Below are 26,803 nucleotides of genomic sequence, written 5' to 3'. Positions count from 1 at the left end.
ATTCTTTGGGTAGTGGCTTAGTCCCTGGAAGCTCTGGTTGGTTGGCATTGCTGTTCATATGGGGTCTCATCCCCTTCAATCTCTTTCAGTCCTTTCTCTGATTCCTTCAACGGGGGTCCTGTTCTCAGTTCAGTGGTTTGCTGTTCGCGTTCACCAATGTATTTGCCTTATTCTGGCTGTGTCACTCAGGAAAGATCTATATCTGGTTCCTGTCAGCCTGCACTTCTTTGCTTCATCCATCTTATCTAGTTTGGTGGCTGTATATTTATGGGCCACATGTGGGGCAGGCTCTGAATGGGTGTTCCTTCAGCCTCTGTTCTAAACTTTGCATCCCTATTCCCTCCCAAGGGTATTCTTGTTCCCCTTTTAAAGAAGGAGTGAAGCATTCACATTTTGGTCATCCCTCTTGAATTTCATGTGTTCTATGCATCTAGGGTAATTCAAGCATTTGGGCTAATATCTACTTATCAATGAGTGCATACATACCATGTGTGTTTTTCTGTGATTGGGTTACCTCACTCAGGATATTTTCCAGTTCCATCCACTTGCCTTTGAATTTCATAAAGTCATTGTTTTTTGATAGCTGAGTAGTCTACATGTTTACGTGAAGGCTGTTAGTTTAAGACTGACAGCCATGCAGCTAAGATCAGGGTCTTAAAGCCCACACCCACAGTGACATGCCTATTCCAACAGGGTCACAACTTCTAATATTGCTATTCCCTGGGCTTCACACATATAAACCATCAGACCCAGGATACAGTTCAATATAATAAAGACAAGATAAGAATGGTACACAGCAAATATCATTCTAAAATATATATGCCCAAGCATTCACACTAAATCAGAAATCAGAAATGTGAAAAATATATTTGATCTTCCCCTGTTCAATAAAATCATTGAAGTCTTAGCTAGAATAAGAGCACAAGTGAATGAGATAGATGTACACCCTTGAAAGAATGAAGCCAATGTCACTTTATTTAGGCCTTGGTGGTTGATATACACAAAAGTCTCTAAAGCCTCCACCAAAATTCCCCTGCAGCTATTCAATTGTTCAGCATTGTATTAGAGGAAAAGGAATGCATCAAACCAAGTTAGTTTCTTAAATCCAAATACCCAGCACACTCTGCAAATAAGCAAACTAACAGATTCTCACAGATATTATAGATTAAATATAACCAAGGAATTGAATGACTTGTACAGTAAAAACTCTAAACTTAATGTAAATTAACAGAAGAAGATACAGGAACATGGAAAGGCCCCATGCTCCTAGGTCAGAAGGATTAATATGGTGGAGTTGGATGTGATGGTTTATATTTCCTTGGCTCAGAGGTGGCACTATTAGAAGCATGGTCTGTTGGAGTAGGTGTGGCCCTGTTGGAGTAGGTGTGTGACTGTGTGTAAGGGGTTTAACACACTCACCCTAGCTGCCTAGAAGGCAGTATTCTGCAGGATCATCCAGATGAAGATCTACAGCTCTCAGATCCTCCTTCACCATGTCTGATTGGTGGCTGCAGTGATCCTGCTGTGATGATAACAGGTCTGAACCTCTGAGGCTGTAAACCAGCCCTAATGAAATGGTGTCCTTTTAAGAGTTGCCTTGGCCATGGTGTCTGTTCACACAACTAAAGTCCTACGTAAGACAGTGGCCATAACACAAAAATTTATCTAGATAATCTGTGCAACCCCCTAAGAATACTAACACGATTCTTTAAAGACATTTAGAAATCCATCATTAATTTAACAGGTCAATATAAAGGAGCCATGTAGGTCAGCACAGTTATCAACATTAGCGCAGCTTGAGCCCTCACCGGCACAGATTTGGAGTTATTACACCATAGCGGTAAAGCAATAATGAAATCTGCAACAATATTCAAAGGCTCATAGGTTGGGAAACATAATTAAACATCTGTCCATAAATCTGTACACAGACAGCCATGAGTCATTGAACACCCCTGTCTGGGTTCAGGTAAAGCAGATGTCTACCCTTCAAGAGACTAGAGGCTCCAGGAAGCTTATACATATGGTGGAGTTGCTGGGCTGGGGATATCCTTGTGGAGGAGACAAGGGGTAGGGGGAGGAGGTATGCAATATTGAGATGTGGGACTGTCAGGGGGTGGATTGGGAGGGGAATGAAATCTGAAGTATAAAAGTAAATAAATAAAAAATGGCTATCTTGCTGATAGCAATCTACTGATTCAATACAATCTATCAAAATTCCAATTCAATCCTTCATAGAGTCAGAAAGATGAATTTGGAAATTCACTTGGAATAACAACAACAAAAAAAAACAAGGATAGAGAAAACTATCCTCAACATAAAGAAATAATAACAATAAAAGATAGAATCACCATCCTTGACCTCAAGCTGTATTACAGAGCAATAGTTTTAAAACTGTATGGTATTAAAACAGAGACAAGCAGGTAGATCAATGTAATAGAATTGAGGACACAGAAATGAACAAATACTCCTATGGTCCCTTGATGTTTGACAAATGAAATATAACCTTACAGTAGAAAAAAGATAGCTTTTTCAATAATTGTTGCTGGATCAACTGGAAGTTCGCACCCAGAAGAATGCAAATTGATCTTCTTCCCTAGTGCAAAGCTCAAGGGCAAGTGGATCAAGGACATCCACATAAAAAGAAAACACTCAAAGCCATAGGGGAAACTGTGGAGAAAAGCCTCGAACGTAGGGACTCTGCGGAAATTTTCCTGAAAAGAAACACCAATGGCTTCTGCTCAAGGACTTTCAAATGGGACCTCATAATATTGCAAAGCTTCTCCAAGGCAAAGGATACTGTCTTTAGGACAAAATGGCAACCAAGAGATTGGGAAAAGGTCTTCACCTCTCCTACATTCAATAGAGGTCTAATATCCAATATGTACTAAGAACTCAAGAACTTAGACTCCAGAGAGCCAAATAATCCTATTAGAGAAATGGATATAGAACTAAACAGAGAAATCTCAGCTGAGGAATATCGAATAACTGAAAAGTACCTGTAGAAATGTTCTTCAACAACCTTAGTCATTAGGGGAATGCAAATCAAAACAATGCTGAGATTCTACTTCACACCCCTCAGAGTGGCTAGGAACAAAACTCAGGTGACCACAGATTCTGACAAGAATGTGTAGAAAGCAGAACACTCCTCCACTGTTACTTGGATAGCGAGCTGGTACAACTGCTCTGGTATTCAGCTGGGGGTTTCCTCAGAAAATTGGACATAGTACTACCTGAGGACCCAGGTATACCCATTTCTGGGCATAGAGCCAATAGATGCTCCAACATATAACAGACAAACATGCTCCAGTAAGTCCATGGCAGCCTTATTTTTAATAGCTAGAAGCTGGAAAGACCCCAGAAGTCCATCAACAAAAGAATGGATACAGAGAATGTGGTACAATTACACAAACGCAGTACTACTCAGCTATTAAAAAGCAATGACTTCATGAAATTCATAGGCAAAAGGATGGAACTAGAAAATATCATCTTGAGTGAGGTGACCCCAGAAAATAACACAGATGGTGTGCACTCACTGATAAGTGAATAGTGTCCATTTGTTTCTACTTGGCTGATTTCAGCTCTGAGTTTGATTATTTCCTGCCGTCTACTCCTCCTGGGTGTATTTACTTCTTTTTGTTCTAGAGCTTTTAGGTGTGCTGTCAAGGTGGTGACATATGCTGTTTCCTGTTTCTTTCTGCAGGCACTCAGAGCTATGGGTTTTCTTCTTAGCACAGCTTTCATTGTGTCCCATAAGTTTGGGTATGTTGTACCTTCGATTTCATTAAATCTAAGAAGTCTTTAATTTCTTTCTTTATTTCTTCCTTGACCAGGTTATCATTGAGTAGAGCATTGTTCAACTTCCACGTATAAGTAGGCATTCTTCCATTATTGTTATTGAAGACCAGATTTAGGCCGTGGTGGTCTGATAGCACCCATGGGATTATTTCTATCTTTCTGTACCTATTGAGGCCTGTTTTTTGACCAATTATATGGTCAATTTTGGAGAAAGTACCATGAGGACCTGAGAAGAAGGTATATCCTTTTGCTTTAGGATAGAATGTTCTATAAGTATCTGTTAAGTCTATTTGGTTCATGATTTCTCTTAGTCTGTCTACGTCTCTGTTTAATTAGTGTTTCCATGATCTGTCCATTGATGAGAGTGGGGTGTTGAAATCTCCTACTATTATTGTGTGAGGTGCAATGTGTGTTTTGAGCTTTAGTAAGGTTTCTTTTATGTATGTAGATGCCCTTGTATTTGGGGCATAGATATTTAGGATTGAGAGTTCATCTTGGTGGATTTTTCCTTTGATGAATATGAAGTGTCCTTCCTTATCTTTTTTGATGACGTTTAGTTGGAAATTGATTTTATTTGATATTAGAATGGCTACTCCAGCTTGCTTCTTCAGACCATTTGCTTGGAAAGTTGATTTCCAGCCTTTTACTCTGAGGTAGAGTCTGTCTTTGTCTCTGAGGTGTGTTTCCTGTAGGGAATGCAGGGTCCTCATTGCATATCCAGTGTGTTAATCTATGTCTTTTTATTGGGGAGTTGAGGCCATTGATGTTGAGAGATATTCAGGAATATTTATTTATTATCCTTTGTAGTGCTGGATTTGTAGAAAGATATTGTGTAAATTTGGTTTTGTCATGGAATATCTTGGTTTCTCCATCTATGTTAATTAAGAGTTTTGCAGGATAAAGTAACCTGGGCTGGCATTTGTATTCTCTTAGGGTCTGTATGACATCTGTCCAGGATCTTTTGGCTTTCACAGTTTCTGGTGTGATTCTGATAGGTCTGCCTTTATGTTACTTGATCTTTTTCCCTTACTGCTTTTAATATTCTTTATTTTGTGCGTTTGGTGTTTTGACTATTATGTGACGGGAGCTGTTTCTTTTCTGGTCCAATCTATTTGGAGTTCTGTAGGCTTCGTGTATGCTTATGGGTATCTCTTCCTTTAGGTTAGGGACGTTTTCTTCTATGATTTTGTTGAAAATATTTACTGGTCCTTTGATCTAGGAGTCTTCACTCTCTTCTATAGCTATATCCTTAGTTTTGATCTTCTCATTGAGTCCTGGATTTCCTGTATGTTTTGGACCAGTAGCTTTTTCTGCTTTACATTATCTTTCACAGTTGAGTCGATAGTTTTCTATAGAATCTTCTGCTCCTGAGATTCTCTCTTCTATCTCTTGTATTCTGTTGGTGAAGCTCGTATCTACAGCTCCTTGTCTCTTCTTTTGGTTTTCTATATTCAGGGTTGTTTCCATGTGTTCTTTCTTGATTGCTTCTATTTCCATTTTTAATTCCTTCTAGTGTTTGTGTTTTCCTGGAATCCTTTCAGGGATTTTTGTGATTCCTCTCTGTAGGCTTCTACTTGTTTATTTATGTTTTCCTGCATTTCTCTAAGGGAGTTCTTCATGTCTTTCTTGAAGTCCTCCAGTATCGATCAAATATGATTTTGAAAATAGATCTTGCTTTTCTGGTATGTTTGGATATTCCGTGTTTGCTTTGGTTGGAGAATTGGGATCCGATGATGTCATGTAGTCTTGCTTTCTGTTGCTAGGGTTACTGTGCTTGCCTCTTGCCATCAGATTATCTCTAGTGTTTCTTTCTTCTGCTATTTCTGACAGTGGCTAGACTGTCCTATAAGCCTGTGTGTCAGGAGTGCTGTAGACCTGTTTTCCTGTTTTCTTTCAGCCAGTTATGGGAACAGAGTGTTCTGCTTTGGGGCGTGTAGTTTTTCCTCTCTACAGGTCTTCAGCTGTTCCTGTGGGCCTGTGCCCTGAATTCACCAGGCAGGTCACTTGGAGCAGAAAAGTTGGTCTTATCTGTGGTCCCGAGGCTCAAGATTGCTCGTGGGGTGTTGCTCATGATCTCTCCTCAGGGGCAGCAACCAGGAGGACCTGCGCCGCCCTTTCTGGGAGCCCCCCGTGCACCAGAGTCCCAGATGGCATTTGGTGTTTTCCTCTGGAGTCAGAGATGTGGGCAGAGTGTAGTCTTTTCTGGTCTTCCAGGCATGTCTGCCTCTCTGACGGTTTAGCTCTCCCTCTCCCAGGATTTGGGTGCAGAGAACCGTTTATCTGGCTGGTCTCTTCAGGTTCCTGCGGTGTCTCAGATGCAGCGGACCTGCTGCTCCTGTGCCCTTATCTACGGGAACCCAGAGACCGTTCCTCTTGGGCCAGGTATATGGGCAGGGGTGGACAGTGTTGGTGGTCTCTTCTGCTCTGCAGTCTCAGGAGTGCCCACCTGTCCGGGCGGTGAGCTCTCTCTCCCACGGGGTTTGGGAGCAGTGAGCTGGAGGCAGGGAGCACGAGATTCGGACTCCCGCTAAAAACCGGAAGTGTCCGGTTCTTCCACGGGGTTTGGGAGCCATACATCACTTTCTTTATTCATTGTTCAGTAGAGGGACATCCAGGTTGTTTCCAGATTCTGGTTAGTATGAACAAAGCTACTATGAACATAGTTTGACAAGTGTTTCTTTGGTACAGTGTGACATCTTTATGACTACACACCCAGGAGCGTTATAGCTGGCCCTTGAGGTAGAACAGTTTTTTTCTCTCAGTTTTGTGAGAAACCACCCAATTGATTTCCAAAGTTGTTGTTCAAAGTTTCACGTCCATCAGTGATGGATTAGTGTTCCCTTTGCTCCACAACCTGCCAGCATTCACTCTCACTTGAGTTTTTCATCTTTGCTTTTGTGATGGGTGTCAAATGACATGTCAGAGTGGTTTTGAGTAACCAGCTCTTGGTTTTGTTCATTCTTTGTATTGTTTCCCATGTTTCTATGTTTAATTTTCATACCATCTTCTCTTGAGCGTGTAAGCTTCTGTTTTTATTTTTAATATTGCATATGTGCTGATTAGCTGCTATTATGAAATCTCTCCATTTCTTTTGAAGGGACATAGTGTTATGAACTTTCCTTTTGCACTGCTTTTATTGTGTTCCCTAAGTTTGTATGATTTGTGCCTTCACTTTCATTGAATTCTAGAAAGACTTTGATTTCTTCTTTCAACAGTGGTCACTTAGCATAGAGTTGTTCAGTTTCCATGAGATTGTAGGCTTTCCATTGTTTTTGTTGTTGACATAGTCCAACTTTAGTCCATGGTGACCTTATCAGACACAAAAGCATTTTGGTGTTCTTTTGTTGTTGTTGTTGTTTTTGTATTTTCTTGTATCTGTTGTAGATCTGTATCTGTACATGTTCAATTTTGGAGAAGGTTCCATGAGGTGCTGAGAAGATACATATTTTTTTATTTGAGTGACAGCTTCTATAGATATCTGTTGTTGTAAAAATATTAAAATAAAAAAGTAAAAGTTGTCTTTTACCCCGCTAGGTCCGCACCTCGTTGCCCCAAGATATCTGCTAGATATCTTGGCGGAAACACAGCCCAGCCGCACATTTTCCTACACTCAAACCCTCACATAAAAGAACACACAACACAATAATCTTTGATCCAATTGGTAAGGTATAGTTGCCACTTAAACATACAAGGCCTGGTACCATCCATCCCTTAGGAAGATTGATAACAACCTGTAAATACACAGAGCAGAATCTTAACATCACCTGCCATGGCTCCTCCCCCCTCTCTCTCCTCTTCTCTGTGTTAATCCCCTTCTCTTCCTTCAAGCTTCTCTCCTGCCCATCCTTGCTTCTCCTCCAATGTCAGGTCTCCTACTATCCTGTACCTGCCCCTCACCTGTATTTTACAAATTCAATGGGGAGGTGGTTCTGGTGAAGTCATCTGAGTTCTGAGTCTGTGACTAGGCAGCTGTCCTTGGGGCAGTGGAATTAGCATCAAAATACAGAAACTTCAGGGCAAACCACCACAGATATCTGTTAGGTCCATTTGATTCATGCCATCTACTAGTTGCATTACATTTCAGTTTAGTTTCTCTTTTGGTGACATGCCTGTTGGTCATTAACGTGATAATATGTAGGTGATGTCCCCTACTATTAATGTGTGGAATTGGAGGTGTGGTTTAAGCTTTAACAAAATTAGTAAATGTTTCTTTTGTAAAGGAGGATGCACTTATATCGCAAGCATTGATGTTTAGAATTGAAGCATCATCTTGTTGGATTTTCCTTTGATTTATATGCAGTGTCCTTTCCCATCTCTTTTAATTATTTCTCATTGAAAGTCTATTTTACCAGATATTAGATTGGCTGCTGCAGCTTGACTCTTGGGTCCATTTGCTTTACAGACCTTTTGTCCAGTCCTTTATTCTGTGGCAGTGTTTATCTTTGTGGCTGAGTTGCATTTCTATATGCAACAGAAGTATAGATTCGGTTTATGCATCTACTCTCTTAGACTATGTCTTTTTATTTGGTAAGTGAATCTGTTCCTGTTCAGAGATATTAATAATTAATGATTGCTTTTACTTGGTATTTTGATTTTGGTTTGCATGTGTTTCTCTTGGTTGGTTTTACTATGCGATTATTAGTTTCTCGTGTTTCATTGAGTTCAGTTACTCTCCTTGTCTTGGAGTTTTGCTTGTAGCATCCTGATTAGTGATGGGTTAGTAGAAAGATATAGTTTGCGTTTGGTTTTGTCACAGAATAGCTTTTTACTCCATCTTGAGTAAAATTGATTGAAAATTTTGCTAAGTATTGTAGTCTGGGCTGACAGCTATAGTCTCTTAGGGTCTGTAAGACATCTCTCTGGCTCTTCTGGCTTTTAATTCTCTGTTGAGAAGTTTGGTATAATTCTGATTGTTCTGTCTTTATATGTAATATGTTACTTGCCTCTTTCTCCTTGTGGCTTTTTAATTTTCTCTCTTTGCTTTGGGGATTTAATGTTTTGGTTATTATGTAGCTGGAGGATTTATTTTCTGACACAGTAAACTCTTATTTGTACTGTAAGCTTCTTGTGTGTATGTAGGCATCTTTTTCTTGAGGTTTGGGATGTTTTCTTCTATGATGTTGTTGAAGATATTTTCTGGGCCTTTAATCTGGGAATCTTCTTCTCCTGTTCCTATTTTTCTTAAGTTTGGCCCTGATTCCACATCCAGCCTGTCAGGCTGTGCCTTTTTAGTGGGGAAGATGAGTTCACTGATATTGAGAGATATTAACAACAAATGAGTGTTAATTCCTGCCATTCTCATTTTGTGAATGAGTGATTATTATTTATTTTTGTTAACACCAATCAATTTGGTGTTCTGTAAGGTTCCTCTAAGTTTATAGGCATTCTTCCTTTATGTTGTATAAATTTCCTTCTATGATTTTGTTGAACATATGTTCTCATCTTTGGAGCTGGTACTCTCTTCACTTTTGAACAATTCCTATTATCCTTAGTACAAAATTTCACAGTGTCTCAGACTACCTGAATATTTTGAGTCAGTAACTTTTTAGGTGATATTTTCTTTGGTTGATGTATTAATTTCTTTGAGTATATCATGTATGCCTGAGATCATCTCTTCCAATTCTTTTATTGTGTTGGCTGTGCTTCTGTTCTTGTTCTCTTTTGGAGTATTTCTGTCTCCAAGGTTCCATCATTTTGGGTTTCCTTTATTGCTTCTTTAATCATTTGCAGGTGTTGACATATTTTATTCATTTTGCTCACCTGTTTGATTGTATTTTCCTGTATATTTTAAGGGATTTGATAATTTCTCCTTTAAATTCCTCTATCATATTCATAAGATTGGATTCAATGTCATTTTATTGTGTTTTGATTTTGTTAGCATATCCAGGTCTTGATGTAGTAGGATAGCTGGGCTCTCGGTGTGTTATATAGTTTTGTTCTTGTTGAGTGTATTCTCATGCTGGCCTTTAGCCAACTTTTTATCCATGGGTGTTTACTGGTGCAAGAGTCATGAAGTGGGCTCTGGGTTTTTCTCTTTTTAGGGGTTAGGTTAAGATATGGTCTCACTAAATTGTAGCTCTCTTTGTCTAAGGAATCACAGTGATCCATATGCTTTTGCTTCCTCAGTGTTGGGATTCATGTTGTGCGCCACCAGACCCAATCTGTTATTCTTTCAAGAATCATTAGCCCAGAGTAAAAGGAATCACAGTTGATTGTTTTTATACTGGTAGGGATGGGGTTTTCTGTCATTCTGAGAGAGTTCAGTTAGGATCATCACAATTGTTCACGGGTATTTATTTCTAGACATTGATGTTTGATAAATTACTGCCATCTTTGATTTGCAATATACAGGGAATGGATTGGTTCTAAGTGACGTAATTGGCTACAAATGAATATTTACTCTAGAGTACTCAATAGATTGTTCTCATAGACATTGATACTAAAAATGAGTTTCATAATTTTATTTGTAATATTCTTCTATACTTGTAATAATACACATTTTGTTTTTATTTTCAGAAGTCTTGTTTTTTAAAGATGAAAGGCCTTTGTCCTGGTAAGGCTTAACAGTACATTAGTACTAGAGGAGTGCAAAGATAAAAAGCAAATTCTTTTTGGGTATACTTTGAGACTTGTGTCTTACAGGTCCCACAGTATTCTGAATATAATTTTAGCCTAAAATTTGTTCAGTGTACTTTATATGAATGTGAAAAGTATGCTCACACGCCATTTCCAAGAAAAAACTATGCAGTTTTTAAAAAGAGCCTGCTAGGATTAACTCTGCAAGTTAATGTCCACTTAAGATTCTTCAGCTTTTCAAAGCCTTACTAAATTGTATTTGTGGACTAAGACCCACACTCATAGTTATCATTTCAGGCATTCATCTCTCTGACACGGTACATAATGTGGGATGATTCTCAGTTGTCAGTCATTACTACAAGATGGCAACCATTTCTTTCCTCCTTTGACACCAGCTATGAAGGCAAAGGAACTTTTTGTCAGGTGTAGCATATATCATATATCTTAGAAGAAACCCATGAGTTGCAGTCCATCCAATGAAAGGCTGAGATTCCATGAAGGTGGATATTAACATTTCTCACTTTACATTTATAGGTTGTTATGGCTATTCTTAAGGGATGGATATGTACTGGTTTGTGTGTGTCTAGATGAACTAACTATATCTTACCTAAGTGGGTGGTTTATGTCCTTATCAATTGGTTGTAAGTTGATTGTGCAAATGTATTGTTCATTAAGTAATTAACATATGACTCTGGGTTACAGTTGCTGGGTTACAGTTTGTTGAGTCATGACTTCACTGGATTGTTGGGAGTGTGAGAAGAGTCTGTGACAGGAAGCGGTGCTAGGCTATGGAATGCTTGGGGCTAGCTTGGCATGTGGCCACACTAGCATGGCCCACAGAACAACCCGCTATGGAGACAGTTTGTGAAAATGGATGACAGAGAAACATCTAGAGCATGTGATTGCACCTAGCATGGGAACTCATGGGAACCAGTCATTCACCTTTTAATTATTCCACAAGACCCATGTCTTCCTGAAAGCTCCACCCATCAAATATCCATTCATATGATCAGTTTTCCACAGTAATGGATCCTTTGAATCTCAATAGATTAGCTGAATGTATAGAACTAAGTGACCATGTGACTATTATTTATCTCTCTATAAAGGAGGTTTTTGCCTTCCATATCAGTTGGACATGAACATACAGGTGAAGGCCCATCCATTCCTGTCCAGGATGCTAGGTTAGACACTGGTTTGGTAGAAAATTAAAAGGTGTATTTCAAGCTCATTCTGTGCTCATTAGGATTAATTACCTCCACAAGAGAGGACAATTATGTTGTTCTCTTTATTTGGGCTCTGCATCAGGAAATCATTTTATAAATACTATCACATGACTTATTCCCTCCATGTTTAAGATTCCCTAAATCATACAAGCTAATGTCAAAATCAAGATTCAAACTTTTCCATACTAAAACTGTTCAAAGACTCCTTGCAAAATACGCATGTTAACTTATACTTGGAAGTGCAAACAGTTTCACAGTCTCAATGCAATTAGTCTTATTGTTCTTTGTTTCTGTTATTACCTTATTATGTTCATAAAAATGGATAAATGGCACAGAAACAGGCAGATTGTGACTTCGGGATTCATTCATGCGTGTGTTAAGAAGGAGCAGCTTGAACATTACAAATGCAGTGGTGGGTTTTGAAGAGCTCTAGCAGCAACAGAAATCTATTTGATGTTCGACAAGCAAACCACTTGGGTGGTACCATCATAGATAGTGAAATATTCACAAAGTATCATGGGAATAGGTGCCTTACTGCATCAGGGGCAAAGACTGTTATGATTAATGTAGTCAGGGGATTAATTCCATTGCATCTATAGATTAAAAATATCACTCGGTATAGCTATGAGAGCAAAAGCTAGAGAGGTGGTTGTGTGTATATATGTATCTGTATAATGGTTTCATTGGGCTGATTTTTGGGCCTAATTTCCTTCCCTTTCTTCTACATGGGGAAAAGTTGGAAGTAAAGTATTCCAAGACATACTCAACTGGTTAAAGAACAAATGAATAGCTTTTTAAAACAATTTATAATGTAATATAAGTTAGAAAATCAAGCAAGAAGTAATCCAATGCATTGGATTAATGTTTAGTATGAATATTAACATAACATTCTTAAAATACACCACAGTGGAGTAAGACCACCAGGACAGCTAAAATCCATTTTGAAAAACTCTAACCGGCATAATTCAGGTAAGATTAAGTGTAAGTCCTCTACTGATTCTACCCTAACTATAGAAAGAACTTTGTTTGTGCTAGGAAAGTAAGGAAATCAAATATGAATATATTTATATCCATTCTTCACTTCCTGGCAACCATTTTTAGAATTCAGATTTACTTAAGATATTGTTTCTAAGAAATTTCTTTTTTTCTTTTAAAGTTGTTTTATGTATTTGCATTCTTTTTATTGAATTACAGTTTATTTCTTTACACAACTTTTCCATAGGCATTCTAGACATCAATCCAGTGGTTGGCTGTCTCTGCGTCTGTCTTAGTCAGCTTCTGGTAGAGCCTCTTAGCGGACAGCCATGCTAGGCTCCTGTTTGCCAGCACAACATGGCATCAGTAATAGTGTCAGGGTTTGGTGCCTATGCATGGGATAGATCCCAAGTTGGGCCGGTCACTGGACAGCCTTTCCTTTCCTCTCTGCTCCATTTTTTACCCTGTATTTCTTTTTTTTCTTTTTTTCCTTTTTTCTTTTATGGGATTTTTAAAAATTTATACAACCACCAAACTAGATAAGATGGATGAAGCAAAGAAGTGCAGGCCGACAGGAACCGGATGTAGATCTCTCCTGAGAGGCAAAGCCAGACTACAGCAAATACATAGGCAAATGCCATCATTAAACCACTGAACTGAGGATGGGATCCCCATTGAAGGAATCAGAGAAAGGACTGAAGGAGCTTGAAGGGGCTTGAGACCCCATATGAACAACAATGCCAACCAACCAGAGCTTCTAAGAAATTTCAAATTCAAATTATATCATCTGCAATGCTACTATATTCAAATCGAACTACTGATGCATGTAGTGACCTTTGATAAAAAAAAAAAAAACTATTCCATGATTTGTGTCCTCTCTAGACACATAGCAGCAAGTTGACTTTGATATAAAATACATTTTTATTTCAGGTTTTAGCATATATACTATATATATGATTATTGCTACATGTCATAGGAGTCAGTGTGTGAAAATATGATCATATTAAAAAGCAAAACAAAAACAGTATTCAATTAATTTCATTATGTTTTGGAGACTAAATATCATTAGCATAATCTGGAATTTTTCTCTCCATAATATTTCAATCATACTTATTTTATAATTCACAGATTATCTTATAGTTATTTTTAGTTGTCTTCCATTTAATGTGAATATCTTGATATTATAAATATCTGGCTCACTCAGGAACCTTTGGAGAAGTGAATGGTGTGTGAGATTTGTAGGTAGTGCTGGGGAATGAAAACTGATATTCTTAGCATTCAATGAAAGCAGCCTCCATATGGGCTACTCTGACAGCACCTTTTCCCTGTAGTTCTATTAATTAGCAAAAGATATAGTGATACTTGTTTTATATGCTGCAAGACATAATTTCCAGTAAAAAAAAAAACATTGGCACAGTAGATGGAAGGTTGAAAAACCACATCATTCTCCAGTACACAGCACTGAATGATCCATTGAGTGAGTCTGAATAAGATTAGATTCCAACAGTGGGAGAAACACCACAGAATTTATCCTTTCAGCAACCTACACCACAGCATCTCTCATACCTACTTTGGAGAGAGCCAGCCAGAGAATAGTGTAGAGGAACCTAAATGACCCTCTTCACATAACCCTGAGGGAAACAGAATTATCATAATGTGGGTGTCTTTTTTAAAAATGTATTTCAGCACTGGAGTTTTGTTTGTGTTGTCGAGGACTGAAAGAGGCCCCACACATGCTGAGCATACGGTCCACCATAGAGACATTTTCTCAGCCCATTTGTTGATAGGACAAAAACTTGCTCTGGTCATGGGCAATGCCAAGGGGTGTGCAGTGGAGTTTTACATACTGTAAAGGAAATGAACTAGGGTTGTTCATTCTCTGAAGCATGTTTCAAGGACAGGCTTTATCCAGAGAGTGAAACTTGAGACACTCTACGGTTTATATATGGAAATATATTTTTAAAATGTTTTATGTGAGATTGCTGCTCTATCTGCAAGTTTCTTTCATGCTTCTCTCTGGAGTAATAATTCATGTTGCATAACTACTAAGGAAGTCTTTCCAGTTGCTCTTGCCATGGCCGGCAATGGAAGTTGATGTTGAACTTCTTTTTGCTGGAAATGAGCTAGGGGTCAATGCTAGATCTGAGGGCCCTTAACATCTTCTTCAGAAGATCTCGACTACAGTAACACACTGATCTCTCAAGAGCTTTGTCACACTTGCAGCTGGAAATACTTTGTAAAGGTCTTTGGGTCTCCTATATTTGACTATGCTGCAACGACAGTCACCAGAGACTGTGCTTCCCGGTGGTAGCAATGAATGTTCCCCTACAGTGAAGGAAGTTCAAGTCGACCTTTGTAGCAGCCCCTTTCACTACTGTATGAGATGAGCATGCTCACCTAGAGTGCTGCAAACATCCCTAGTCCAGAGGCAAAAAGCAGCAGTGGCAACATGACGCTGTCCTTTTAACCCTTCACTATGGGACAACAGTTCAGGCTAAGATGATAATTTCTGTGTCTGATAGTGATCAGGATCATAGGTAATTTGCACAACAATTTTTATAAGTAGTAACTTTTGATGAAATTTTCTCTTTGTCTTTAAAATATACTAGGAAATGGGAAGAAAGGTTTTTGCATATATTTATTATTTACCAATAATTATTCACTTTAAAGGCTTTTCATAAATGGTGCCAAAGGATATAGGGTCACAAATATTAGCCTTTGTACTTATTGTCATGTTTCCTATAGTTGTTTTGTGACAAATTTTGCTTCCCTCTTTAGAAGCTGGTAAGAGACTTACAGGAACATCACCATGGTAAGAATCTGTGCATTTTACAATAAATTAATCTGTAAAAAGTATAATGTTCAGAACCTGACATTCTCTTTGCCTCTGTGTACTCCGATTTCAGCTTCTTTATTTCTTCTATAATCACAAGCTGAACAATTATCTCCCACACAGCATGAGTTATGGACAAACATCCTTAGGAAGGGAGATGATTCAGTGGATAAAGTGCTTGCCATGAGTCTGTGAGAATGGAAGTTTGGATTCTCAGAATCCACATGAGGTCTTGAGGATCTCATGTGCATCTGAATCCTGGGGCACTTATGGTGAGGCAGGAGGTGGTGAGAGAGAATCCCCTGAAGTTTACTGGCTAGTTTGCCTGGGTTTCTTATTCATGAAGAAGGGATTGAGCCACAAAACCAAGGTTGGAAGAATGTTGCATGCTGTTATTCTAAAGGCTCCCTGACAAGCCCTCCTTTCTTGTTCCTAGGTGTGTGAATGTGGATAATGTCAGCTCTACCTCCTCTGTGAAGGTAAAATTCTTCTTTGTGAGTTTAATTTTCTTATGAATTTTGTTACAATTCAGCAATAGTGTAACTATCCCAGTTTTATATGGAAAGATTGCTCAAGGGAGTCCACATTGTAGATGTGGAGATTTCTACAAACTGCAAGTGAGCAGTAAGTCCTTGTGGGTAGTGGTGGCCAATAAGAGAATGGACTCAAAAGACATAGTGAGTGGAAGACTGAGCACAGTCCTCGTACAATAGAAGATGTCTGACGTTTGACAAGTATTGTTTGCAGAAATGAGTACATGTTCGACTGATTTTAAAATGTGACTGTTACTAGACCATAATATTTCTTTTTTAAAAAATTTTTATTAGATATATTTCTTTACTTACTTTTCCAATGTTTTTCCCTTCCTGGTTTCCGGTCCATGAGCCCCCATCCCTTCCCCCTCACCCTCTCCCATATCGGTTTTCCTGGGCTGGAGAGATGGCTCAGTGGTTAAAAGCACTGACTGAAAGAACCAAAAAAAAAAAAAAAAAAACAAAACAAAAAAAAAACAAAAAAAAAAGAGCACTGACTGATCTTCCAGAGGTCTTGATGAATCCAATTCCCAGCAACCACATGTTGACTGACGACCATCTATAATGAGATCTGATGATCTCTCCTGGTGTGTCTGAAGATAGCTACTGTATACTTATATATAATAAGTACTTCTTAGTAAGTCCAGACATTTCTATAATCCATGAATCTCCTAAGTGACTTTACCCTCAGGAAAATGCATGCAATTTTTATCTACCTTTGGACACTGCTATTTTAGGATTCTGTATGAGAGCATCTCCTTGGTTTCTCTATTTCATGTGTATTTACACTAAGGAGAAATTGTGGCTATGTAGCAGTTTGTAATATGTTCATCAAATTTGTCTTATGAGAATAGAGCATTTTCTATTTGATTCTATGAGGGTATGTTGAAAGCTCTTCATCTAGAAAAACAACAAGTGTTTTTCCCAATTATCAAGCATTTTTAGATGCAGGGAGTCAATTACTGTATATTTCCATTTAAGTTCTTCTTTATGGATTTTAAAATAATATAAACTTATATTCTTTGGGCCACATTCAAACAGTTAAAATATTGTAGTGCTTTACTTAGATATTTCCATATTCAGTCTGAGGCTGCTTTATCACTGTGAGCTGCTCAAGGTTAAGAAACCTGTTTCTATATAACCTATAGCCCTATAGTGAGGGGCTGTGTGAATGAAGAGTGGCAATTTAATGATTTTTGAATGTGACTCAGTGGACCAATGTGTTTCTATAAAGCAGTTTCACCGGTTCTATGGTATGGACAGTGCTAGCAATTAAATTGCCATTTATTTGTAAATGAAAACTGTGCATTTTGTGATTCCCCACAATGGAAGAGGAAGACTGTTAGAAGGGGCCTCATTAATATTAATAATCATCTTAAACTAGAAGCAGAATAATTGACTGATAATGAATTAAGCTTAGTCTCAACAAGAACAAGGTCAAGTTTGTCAGTTAATGATTTTCTCTTAATCTAGGCTAGCATAAATATTTTAACTTCTTGATGGTATACTATTAAGTTGTAAATAGGCATATAAGAAGATATTTTGTATTTAATAATTTTGATTTTCATGTGTCAATATCCTGTAATTCCTAAAGAACATTGTTGATTTGAAAGCATGCATCCTAAAAGAATAGAGTTAATTTCGAGACCAAATAAAAAGTAAACTCTCTTCTCTGCATTGCAGGGAGAATCGGGAAGAAAATTCCATATAATACCTAAGAAGATCCAGAACATTTTTAGAAAATCTTGAGTTTATGTGTGTTCTTGAGGAGAGCCAGTACCTGATGTATGGAAAGCAAAAAAATCCATAATGGTAATTCCCCTAATTTGAGAAGTAACCTATTTCCTTTTGTGAAGGGGAGTGATGGGTGTTTGTGCCTATGCCTTCCTAGTGCAAGTAGTGAACGAGTAGAGAAAGATCAGCCTTGAGCATTCCCTTCACACTCTCCATATCCTCACTCCTTGCCAGTCACTGCATTAGGCAGTGCTTCTCAACCTTCCTAATGCTGTGACCTTTAATACAGTTCCTCATGCTGTGGTGATTCCCAACCATACAACTGTTTTGTTGCTACTGCATCAGTGTCAGATTGATAATATCATCAACTGTAATGTCGTATTGGTATTTTCAGAAGGTCTTTGCCAACCTGTGTGAGACTGTTCTATGCCCTCCTCCAATAGGGTATGACAGACAGGTTGAGAATCACTGTCATAAAATGTAATAATAGTAAATTAGACTATGGAAACAGAAGAAAAAACAGAAAATGAGCATGTTTTTAACTCACTGAGGAGAACTCATAAAAATACAGAAACCAAATAGTACATGCTTCTGGAAATAGGTACAGTAAACTTGAAAGCGACCACCATAGTTGTGCTTCATTTACTTTGGATTGACTGACTTTATGTGTGTGAATGTTTTGCGTGTATTCTGTCTGTATACCATGTGCGTGTGCTTCCCACAAAAATCAGAAGAGGTCATTTCATCCTTTGTTCTTGTTGTTCCAGAACTTTGTCAGCCAATATTATGTGTTTTACAAAGCAAAGCCAGGTGTCCTGGAGGAGCAATGAATGTTTTAAACTCCTCAGCCCCTTTTCCAGCACACAGATTTAATATGTTTGATAGGCAAAAAGATTAAAATTATCATCAGGGAAAATAAGAAGTCAGTCTTCTGATATTTCTTAACTTCCTGGACAGGACCTCAGCATTCTAGTTTTACCCATTGAAGTCCAAAGTACTTATAGGCAGGGTGGCCACAACAGGTGGCTGGGTATGTTGGTGTACACAGTTAATTCACGAACTCATAAAGCAGGCAGGGTGGTCTCTGTCAGTTCAAGGACGTCCTGTTCTTAATTTATTTGGGGAGTAGGAGAATGTAAGTTGAATTGTGGGTATCAAAAGATAACTTGTATGAATCAATCTTTCCCTTCCTCTGTTTCCAGTCTCAGGTATCAAATTCAAGTTATCAGTCAGGCTGCCAAGTAGGTTTATCACATTGGTAGTATGATTTACGCTTTGGTTAGCATTAACAGACAAACAGTAGATAAACTCTGCATGTGTGTGTGGGGGGGGGTTATTTAACATTAACACAAATGCTAAGCAGTGCATGGGAGGATCAGACAAAGAGATGGGAGTTCATGTGATTGAACACTTGGCCACTGATGGGAGATTGTTTAACTTTTGGGGTCTGGCCTTGCTAGCAGAAGGTTTTCAGTGGTAGATTTTAATGGCTATGACTACTTGTGGTACCAGTACTGTGTTATCTGCTTCCCGGTCTACCAGCATGTGAGAACCAACAATGTACTGCCAAAAGTCAGGCCTCCCTGTTCCTTCCTTGAAATAAGTGACTGGTTTTCCCCATCAGATATTTTGTCACAGAAAGTACAGAAACAAATTCAAAAGTAACAGCCATCTTTCCTGTTTAAATCCCCTTTCAGAAGTTACAAAGCAAGCAGAAGGGTGTGTCTGCTGATCTTACACACACTACTTACTCCTTACTCCACTGCATACTGTCAACATGTAGCTAACTACCTTCCTCTAGACCTCTAATTTCATCATTAGGAAAGAGGAAGTTCAGATATAATTATTACACATAATGGAATCATTAGAAACTGTAATTTACAGAAACCAAACTCAAATGCTCTTCGTTTATGCCTAGATCAATTTGGTTTCCAATTAACTACTACAGGTGATGAACCTGAGTAATTTTTATTCTAGGAAGACCTTAGCAAAGACATAGAACTCAGGTACTTTAATAAACAGAAATTCACTCGGCAATCACCTTCTATTGCAGTGAAAAGTCATTAGAATTTTCTAAAGTAAAATTTCTAATGCAAACACATTTTATCCTAACTAGAATTTTATGATGCTATGGAATGTACAAATAATGGTGATAAATATAGTAACTAAATTTTATATGCCCATGATTAGAATACATTGCACAATATCATTACAGCAGTGGGATCTTACAGAGACAACTAAGACAAAGGTAGTTTCCATTCTTCCAAGGAATAAATGTCACTGAAGTAAAACTATACATCATTTCTGATGTTAAATTTGAATAAAACCAAATGAACACAAGACTTCCCACAAGACTACATGGCAAATGCGGTGTAATGAGTATAAAATAAAAAAATGAAAGACCTTAGCTAGTTAATACCAGTTCTCTACCCCATGCTAGCAGAATACCAGGTATAAGTCATTATAAACAAGTACAGCCAGCAGGATTTACAATGACACAGGCACATTTCAAAGGTGATGCCTAGTTTGGCTGAAAGAAAAAGATCACATGAATGAGAAATTCACACTTACTACATTTCATTTTTATTCTAAACGGCTATACACCAATCTCTCTCCTTTTATTTTAAAAGCAGTAAATATATATACATATATATACATATATACATATACTTGCATATATATGCATGTATACACATCTTCTCACGTACACATATGTAGTTACAAATACATACATGCGTATAAGTGCACACACATGTGTATATGCATATTTGCCAGCCAGATGGTTCAATGGGGTAGTGATAAGTAGTCTGGTAACACATTGCATATGAAAACATGACTATGTGTGTAACATACCCCATGGTTTGCTATATTCAAGTCTGTCTTTCTCAGGAAATCCAAGGAACTTAAATTCTCTCATGATCCATTTTAATAGTGTGAACACTAAGAGGAAATGCATGCTTCTTCAACATTATTCTTTGATCAACAGTCCTCCTTCACCTGTTCTGTTGAATCTTCTCTGTGATATATTGCTTGTTGATGCAGAGAATGTTTGACGTGTCAGTTTTGCAAGTAAGAAACGTAAATCATCCTCAAACCTGGCACTGAAAGTCAAAAGTAGACTGCCATGTTATGGGTTTCCCTGAGGTGTAAGGAAGAACAAACATGTGAAGATCTTATTTCTTATGCAGTATGAGTCAATGAGGCTTCCCATTTACAATGCAGCATCAAACCCATTCACAAGCCCAACTTCCTGAATTTATCTATTTAAATCAACGAGTGTTCCGGGCATCCCATCTAAGCTAGCTTTATGGAATTTGATAACACATTTTGTGACCAAATCCCCTGGGTAACACCACTTCACAGCTTTGAATGAATCCTTCAGACTCTGTTAAATACACTCTTATTGTAACTAGCTGATGCTTATGTTAGTCACTTTCTATAGTTGTAAAAAAATATCATGGGAAAGAAAATGTTTAGAAGAAAGAGATGGTGTGAAGTGGGTCTCTTGGTTAAATTGGATACAGAAATCACCATCATGATTCAGGCAGACAAGCATGACGATGAAGCAGCAGCTGAGAGATCACATCTTGACCTACACAGGAGAGAGAGAACTTAGTGGAAATGACACCAGTCTATTGAAATCTTTTTTTTTATTACCTTGAGTATTTCTTATTTACATTTCGAGTGTTATTCCCTTTCCTGGTTTCTAGGCCAACATCCCCCTAATCCCTCCCCCTCCCCTTCTTTATGGGTGTTCCCCTCCCCATCTTCCCCCCATTGCTGCCCTCCCCCCAACAATCACGTTCACTGGGGGTTCAGTCTTAGCAGGACCAAGGGCTTTCCCTTCCACTGGTGATCTTACTAGAATATTTATTGCTACCTATGAGGTCAGAGTCCAGAGTCCAGGGTCAGTCCATGTATAGTCTTTAGGTAGTGGCTTAGTCCCTGGAAGCTCTGGTTGCTTGGCATTGTTGTTCATATGGGGTCTCGAGCTCCTTCGAGCTCTTCGAGTTCTTTCTCTGATTCCTTCAACGGGGGTCCCGTTCTCAGTTCAGTGGTTTGCTACTGGCATTCGGCTATGTATTTGCTGTATTCTGGCTGTGTCTCTCAGGAGAGATCTACATCCGTATCCTGACGGCATGCACTTCATCGCTTTATCCATATTGTCTAATTGGGTGGCTGTATATGTATGGGCCACATGTGGGGCAGGCTCTGAATGGGTGTTCCTTCTGTGTCTGTTTTAATCTTTGCCTCTCTATTCCCTGCCAAGGGTATTCTTGTTCCCCATTTAAAGAAGGAGTGAAGCATTCACATTTTGATCATCCATCTTGAGTTTCATTTGTTCTATGCATCTAGGGTAATTCAAGCATTTGGGCTAATAGCCGCTTATCAATGAGTGCATACCATGTGTGTTTTTCTCTGATTGGGTTGCCTCACTCAGGATGATATTTTCCAGTTCCAACCATTTGCCTATGAATTTCATAAAGTCATTGTTTTTGATAGCTGAATAATATTCCATTGTGTAGATGAACCACATTTTCTGTATCCATTCCTCTGTTGAAGGGCATCTGGGTTCTTTCCAGCTTCTGGCTATTATAAATAAGGCTGCTATGAACATAGTGGAGCACGTGTCTTTTTTATATGTCGGGGCAACTTTTGGGTATGTGCCCAAGAGAGGTATAGCTGGATCCTCAGGCAGTTCAATGTCCAATTTTCTGAGGAACCTCCAGACTGATTTCCAGAATGGTTGCACCAGTCTGCTTTCCCACCAACAATGGAGGAGTGTTCCTCTTTCTCCACATCCTCGCCAGCATTTGTGGTCACCTGAGTTTTTGATCTTACCCATTCTCACTGGTGTGAGGTGAAATCTCAGGGTTGTTTTGATTTGCATTTCCATTATGACTAAAGATGTTGAACATTACTTTAGGTGTTTCTCAGCCATTTCGCCTTCCTCAGCTGTGAATTCTTTGTTTAGCTCAGAACCTAATTTTTTAATAGGGTTATTTGTCTCGCTTCGGTCTAACTTCTTGAGTTCTTTGTATATTTTGGATGTAAGGCCTCTATCTGTTGTAGGATTGGTAAAGATCTTTCCCCAATCGGTTGGTGGCCGTTTTGTCCTACCCGCAGTGTCCTTTGCCTTACAGAAGCTTTGCAATTTTATGAGATCCCATTTGTCGATTCTTGATCTTAGAGCATAAGCCATTGGTGTTTTGTTCAGGAAATTTTTTCCAGTGCCCATGTGTTCCAGATGCTTCCCTAGTTTTTCTTCTATTAGTTTGAGTGTATCTGGTTTGATGTGGAGGTCCTTTATGCACTTGGACTTAAGCTTTGTACAGGGTGATAAGCATGGATCGATCTGCATTCTTCTACATGTTGACCTCCAGTTGAACCAGCACCATTTGCTGAAAATGCTATCTTTTTTCCATTGGATGGTTTTGGCTCCTTTGTCAAAAATCAAGTGCCCATAGGTGTGTGGGTTCATTTCTGGGTCTTCAATTCTGTTTCATTGGACTATCTGTCTGTCTCTGTTCCAATACCATGCAGTTTTTATCATTATTGCTCTGTAATACTGCTTGAGTTCAGGGATAGTGATTCCTCCTGAAGTCCTTTTATTGTTGAGGATAGTTTTAGCTATCTTGGGATTTTTGTTGATGAATTTGCAGATTGTTCTTTCTAACTCTTTGAAGAACTGGATTGGTATTTTGATGGGGATTGCATTGAATCTGTAGATCGCTTTTGGTAAGATGGCCATTTTTACGATATTAATCCTGCCAATCCATGAGCATGGAAGATCTTTCCATCTTCTGAGGTCTTCTTCAATTTCTTTCTTCAGAGTCTTGAAGTTCTTATTGTACAGATCTTTTAGTTGCTTGGATAAAGTCACACCGAGGTACTTTATATTATTTGGATCTATTATGAAGGGTGTTATTTCCCTAATTTCTTTCACAGCTTTTTCTCTTTTGTGTAGAGGAAGGCTACTGATTTATTTGAGTTAATTTTATACCCAGCCACTTTGCTGAAGTTGTTGATCAGCTTTAGTAGTTCTCTGGTGGAACTTTTGGGATCACTTAAATGTACTATCATATCATCTGCAAATAGTGATATTTTGACTTCTTCTTTTCCAATCTGTATCCTCTTGACCTCCATTTGTTGTCTGATTGCTCTGGCTAGAATTTCAAGAACTATATTGAATAAGTAGGGAGAGAGTGGGCAGCCTTGTCTAGTCCCTGATTTTAGTGGGATTGCTTCAAGTTTCTCTCCATATAGTTTAATGTTAGCAACTGGTTTGCTGTATATGGCTTTTACTAGGTTTAGGTATGGGCCTTGAATTCCTATTCTTTCCAGGACTTTTATCATGAAGGGGTGTTGAATTTTGTCAAATGCTTTCTCAGCATCTAATGAAATGATCATGTGGTTTTGTTCTTTCAGTTTGTTTATATAATGGATCACGTTGATGGTTTTCCGTATATTAAACCATCCCTGCATGCCTGGGATGAAGCCTACTTGATCATGGTGGATGATTGTTTTGATGTGCTCTTGGATTTGGTTTGCCAGATATTTATTGAGTATTCTTGCGTCGATATTCATAAGGGAAATTGTTCTGAGGTTCTCTTTCTTTGTTGGGTCTTTGTGTGGTTTAGGTATAAGAGTAATTGTGGCTTCATAGAAGGAATTCGGTAGTGCTCCATTTATTTCATTTTTGTGGAATAGTTTGGAGAATATTGGTATGAGGTCTTCTATGAAGGTCTGACAGAATTCTGCACTGAATCCGTCTGGACCTGGGCCCTTTTTGGTTGGGAGACCTTTAATGACTGCTTCTATTTCCTTAGGAGTTATGGGGTTGTTTATCTGGTTTATCTGTTCCTGATTTAACTTTGGTACCTGGTATCTGTCTAGGAAATTGTCCATTTCCTGCAGATTTTCAAGTTTTGTTGAATACAGGCTTTTATACTAAGATCTGATGATTTTTTGAATTTCGTCTGAATCTGTAGTTATGTCTCCCTTTTCATTTCTGATTTTGTTAATTTGGACACGCTCTCTGTGTCCTCTGGTTAGTCTGGCTAAGGGTTTATCTATCTTGTTGATTTTCTCAAAGAACCAACTTTTGGTTCTGTTGATTCTTTCTATGTTCCTTTTTGTTTCCACTTGGTTGATTTCAGCTCTGAGTTTGATTATTTCCTGCCTTCTACTCCTCCTGGGTGTGTTTGCTTCTTTTTGTTCTAGAGCGTTTAGGTGTGTTGTCAAGCTGCTGACATATGCTCTTTCCTGTTTCTTTCTGCAGGCACTCAGCGCTATGAGTTTTCCTCTTAGCACAGCTTTCATTGTGTCCCATAAGTTTGGGTATGTTGTACCTTCGTTTTCATTAAATTCTAAGCAGTCTTTAATTTCTTTCTTTATTTCTTCCTTGACCTGGTTATCATTGAATAGAGCATTGTTTAATTTCCACGTATATGTGGACATTTTTCCATTATTGTTATTGAAGACCAACTTTAGGCCATGGTGGTCTGATAAGATGCATGGGATTATTTCTATCTTTCTGTACCTGTTGAGGCCCGTTTTTTGACCAATTATATGGTCAGTTTTGGAGAAAGTACCATGAGGAGCTGAGAAGAAGGTATATCCTTTTGCTTTAGGATAGAATGTTCTATAAATATCCGTTAGTCCATTTGGCTCATGACTTCTCTTAATCTGTCTAGGTCTCTGTTTAATTTCTTTTTCCATGATCTGTCCATTGATGAGAGTGGGGTGTTGAAATCTCCTACTATTATTGTGTGAGGTGCAATGTGTGTTTTGAGCTTTAGTAAGGTTTCTTTTATGTATGAAGGTGCCCTTGTATTTGGGGCATAGATATTTAGGATTGAGAGTTCATCTTGGTGGATTTTTCCTTTGATGAATATAAAGTGTCCTTCCTTATCTTTTTTGATGACTTTTGGTTGAAAATTGATTTTATTTGACATTAGAATGGCTACTCCAGCTTGCTTCTTCTGACCATTTGCTTAGAAAGTTGTTTTCCAGCCTTTCACTCTGAGGTAGTGTCTGTCTTTGTCTCTGAGGTGTGTTTCCTGTAGGCAGCAGAATGCAAGGTCCTCGTTGCGTATCCAGTTTGTTAATCTATGTCTTTTCATTGGGGAGTTGAGGCCATTGATGTTGAGAGATATTAAGGAATAGTGATTATTGCTTCCTGTTATATTCATATTTGGATATGAGGTTATGTTTGTGTGCTTTTCTTCTCTTTGTTTATTGCCAAGACGATTAGTTTCTTGCTTCTTCTAGGGTATCTCTTGCCTCCTTATGTTGGGCTTTACCATTTATTATCCTTTGTAGTGCTGGATTTGTAGAAAGATATTGTGTAAATTTGGTTTTGTCCTGGAATATCTTGGTTTCTTCATCTATGTTAATTGAGAGTTTTGCAGGATACAGTAATCTGGGCTGGCATTTGTGTTCTCTTAGGTTCTGTATGACATCTGTCCAGGATCTTCTGGATTTTATAGTTTCTGGCGAAAAGTCTGTGTGATTCTGATAGGTCTGCCTTTATGTTACTTGATCTTTTTCCCTTACTGCTTTTAATATTCTTTCTTTATTTTGTGCGTTTGGTGTTTTGACTATTATGTGACGGGAGGTGTTTCTTTTCTGGTCCAATCTATTTGGAGTTCTGTAGGCTTTTTGTATGCTTATGGGTATCTCTTTCTTTAGGTTAGGGAAGATTTCTTCTATGATTTTGTTGAAGATATTTACTGGTCCTTTGAGCTTGGAGTCTTCACTCTCTTCTATACCTATTATCCTTAGGTTTGATCTTCTCATTGAGTCCTGGATTTCCTGTATGTTTTGGACCAGTATCTTTTTCCGCTTTACATTATCTTTGACTGTTGAGTCGATGATTTCTATGGAATCTTCTGCTCCTGAGATTCTCTCTTCCATATCTTGTATTCTGTTGGTGAAGCTCATATCTACAGCTCCTTGTCTCTTCTTTAGGTTTTGTATATCCAGGGTTGTTTCCATGTGTTCTTTCTTGATTGCTTCTATTTCCATATTCAATTCCTTCAATTGTTTGATTGTGTTTTCCTGGAATTCTTTCAGGGATTTTTGTGACTCCTCTCTATGGGCTTCTACTTGTTTATTTATGTTTTCCTGGA

At 38.4% G+C, this 26,803-nt stretch overlaps 1 protein-coding gene across 2 annotated transcripts in view; it reads left to right on the top strand.

Annotated features, from left to right (window-relative positions):
- The first annotated feature begins 5,578 nt into the window (after positions 1-5,578).
- Positions 5,579-26,803, top strand: part of LOC148000480 (uncharacterized) — a 29,841-nt gene continuing 8,616 nt past the window's right edge. The window contains exons 1-4 of one of the 2 annotated variants that reach the window (XM_087589401.1): positions 12,502-12,563; positions 15,348-15,381; positions 15,839-15,881; positions 17,619-17,747. In XM_087589401.1, the coding sequence (XP_087445527.1) occupies positions 17,745-17,747 (3 nt within the window). In that variant the 5' untranslated portion in view covers positions 12,502-12,563; positions 15,348-15,381; positions 15,839-15,881; positions 17,619-17,744. Of the gene's footprint in view, positions 15,382-15,838; positions 15,882-17,618; positions 17,748-26,803 lie in introns of both variants that reach the window. The other variant, XM_087589400.1, reaches the window with a different exon arrangement.

Source organism: Rattus norvegicus, chromosome 16, assembly GCF_021556685.1.
Source record: "Rattus norvegicus strain SHRSP/BbbUtx chromosome 16, alternate assembly SHRSP_T2T, whole genome shotgun sequence".
Classification (NCBI taxonomy): Eukaryota; Metazoa; Chordata; class Mammalia; order Rodentia; family Muridae; genus Rattus; species Rattus norvegicus.
The sequence above is the reverse complement of the archived record's forward strand: the minus strand, read 5'-3'. Positions and strand labels throughout refer to the sequence as shown.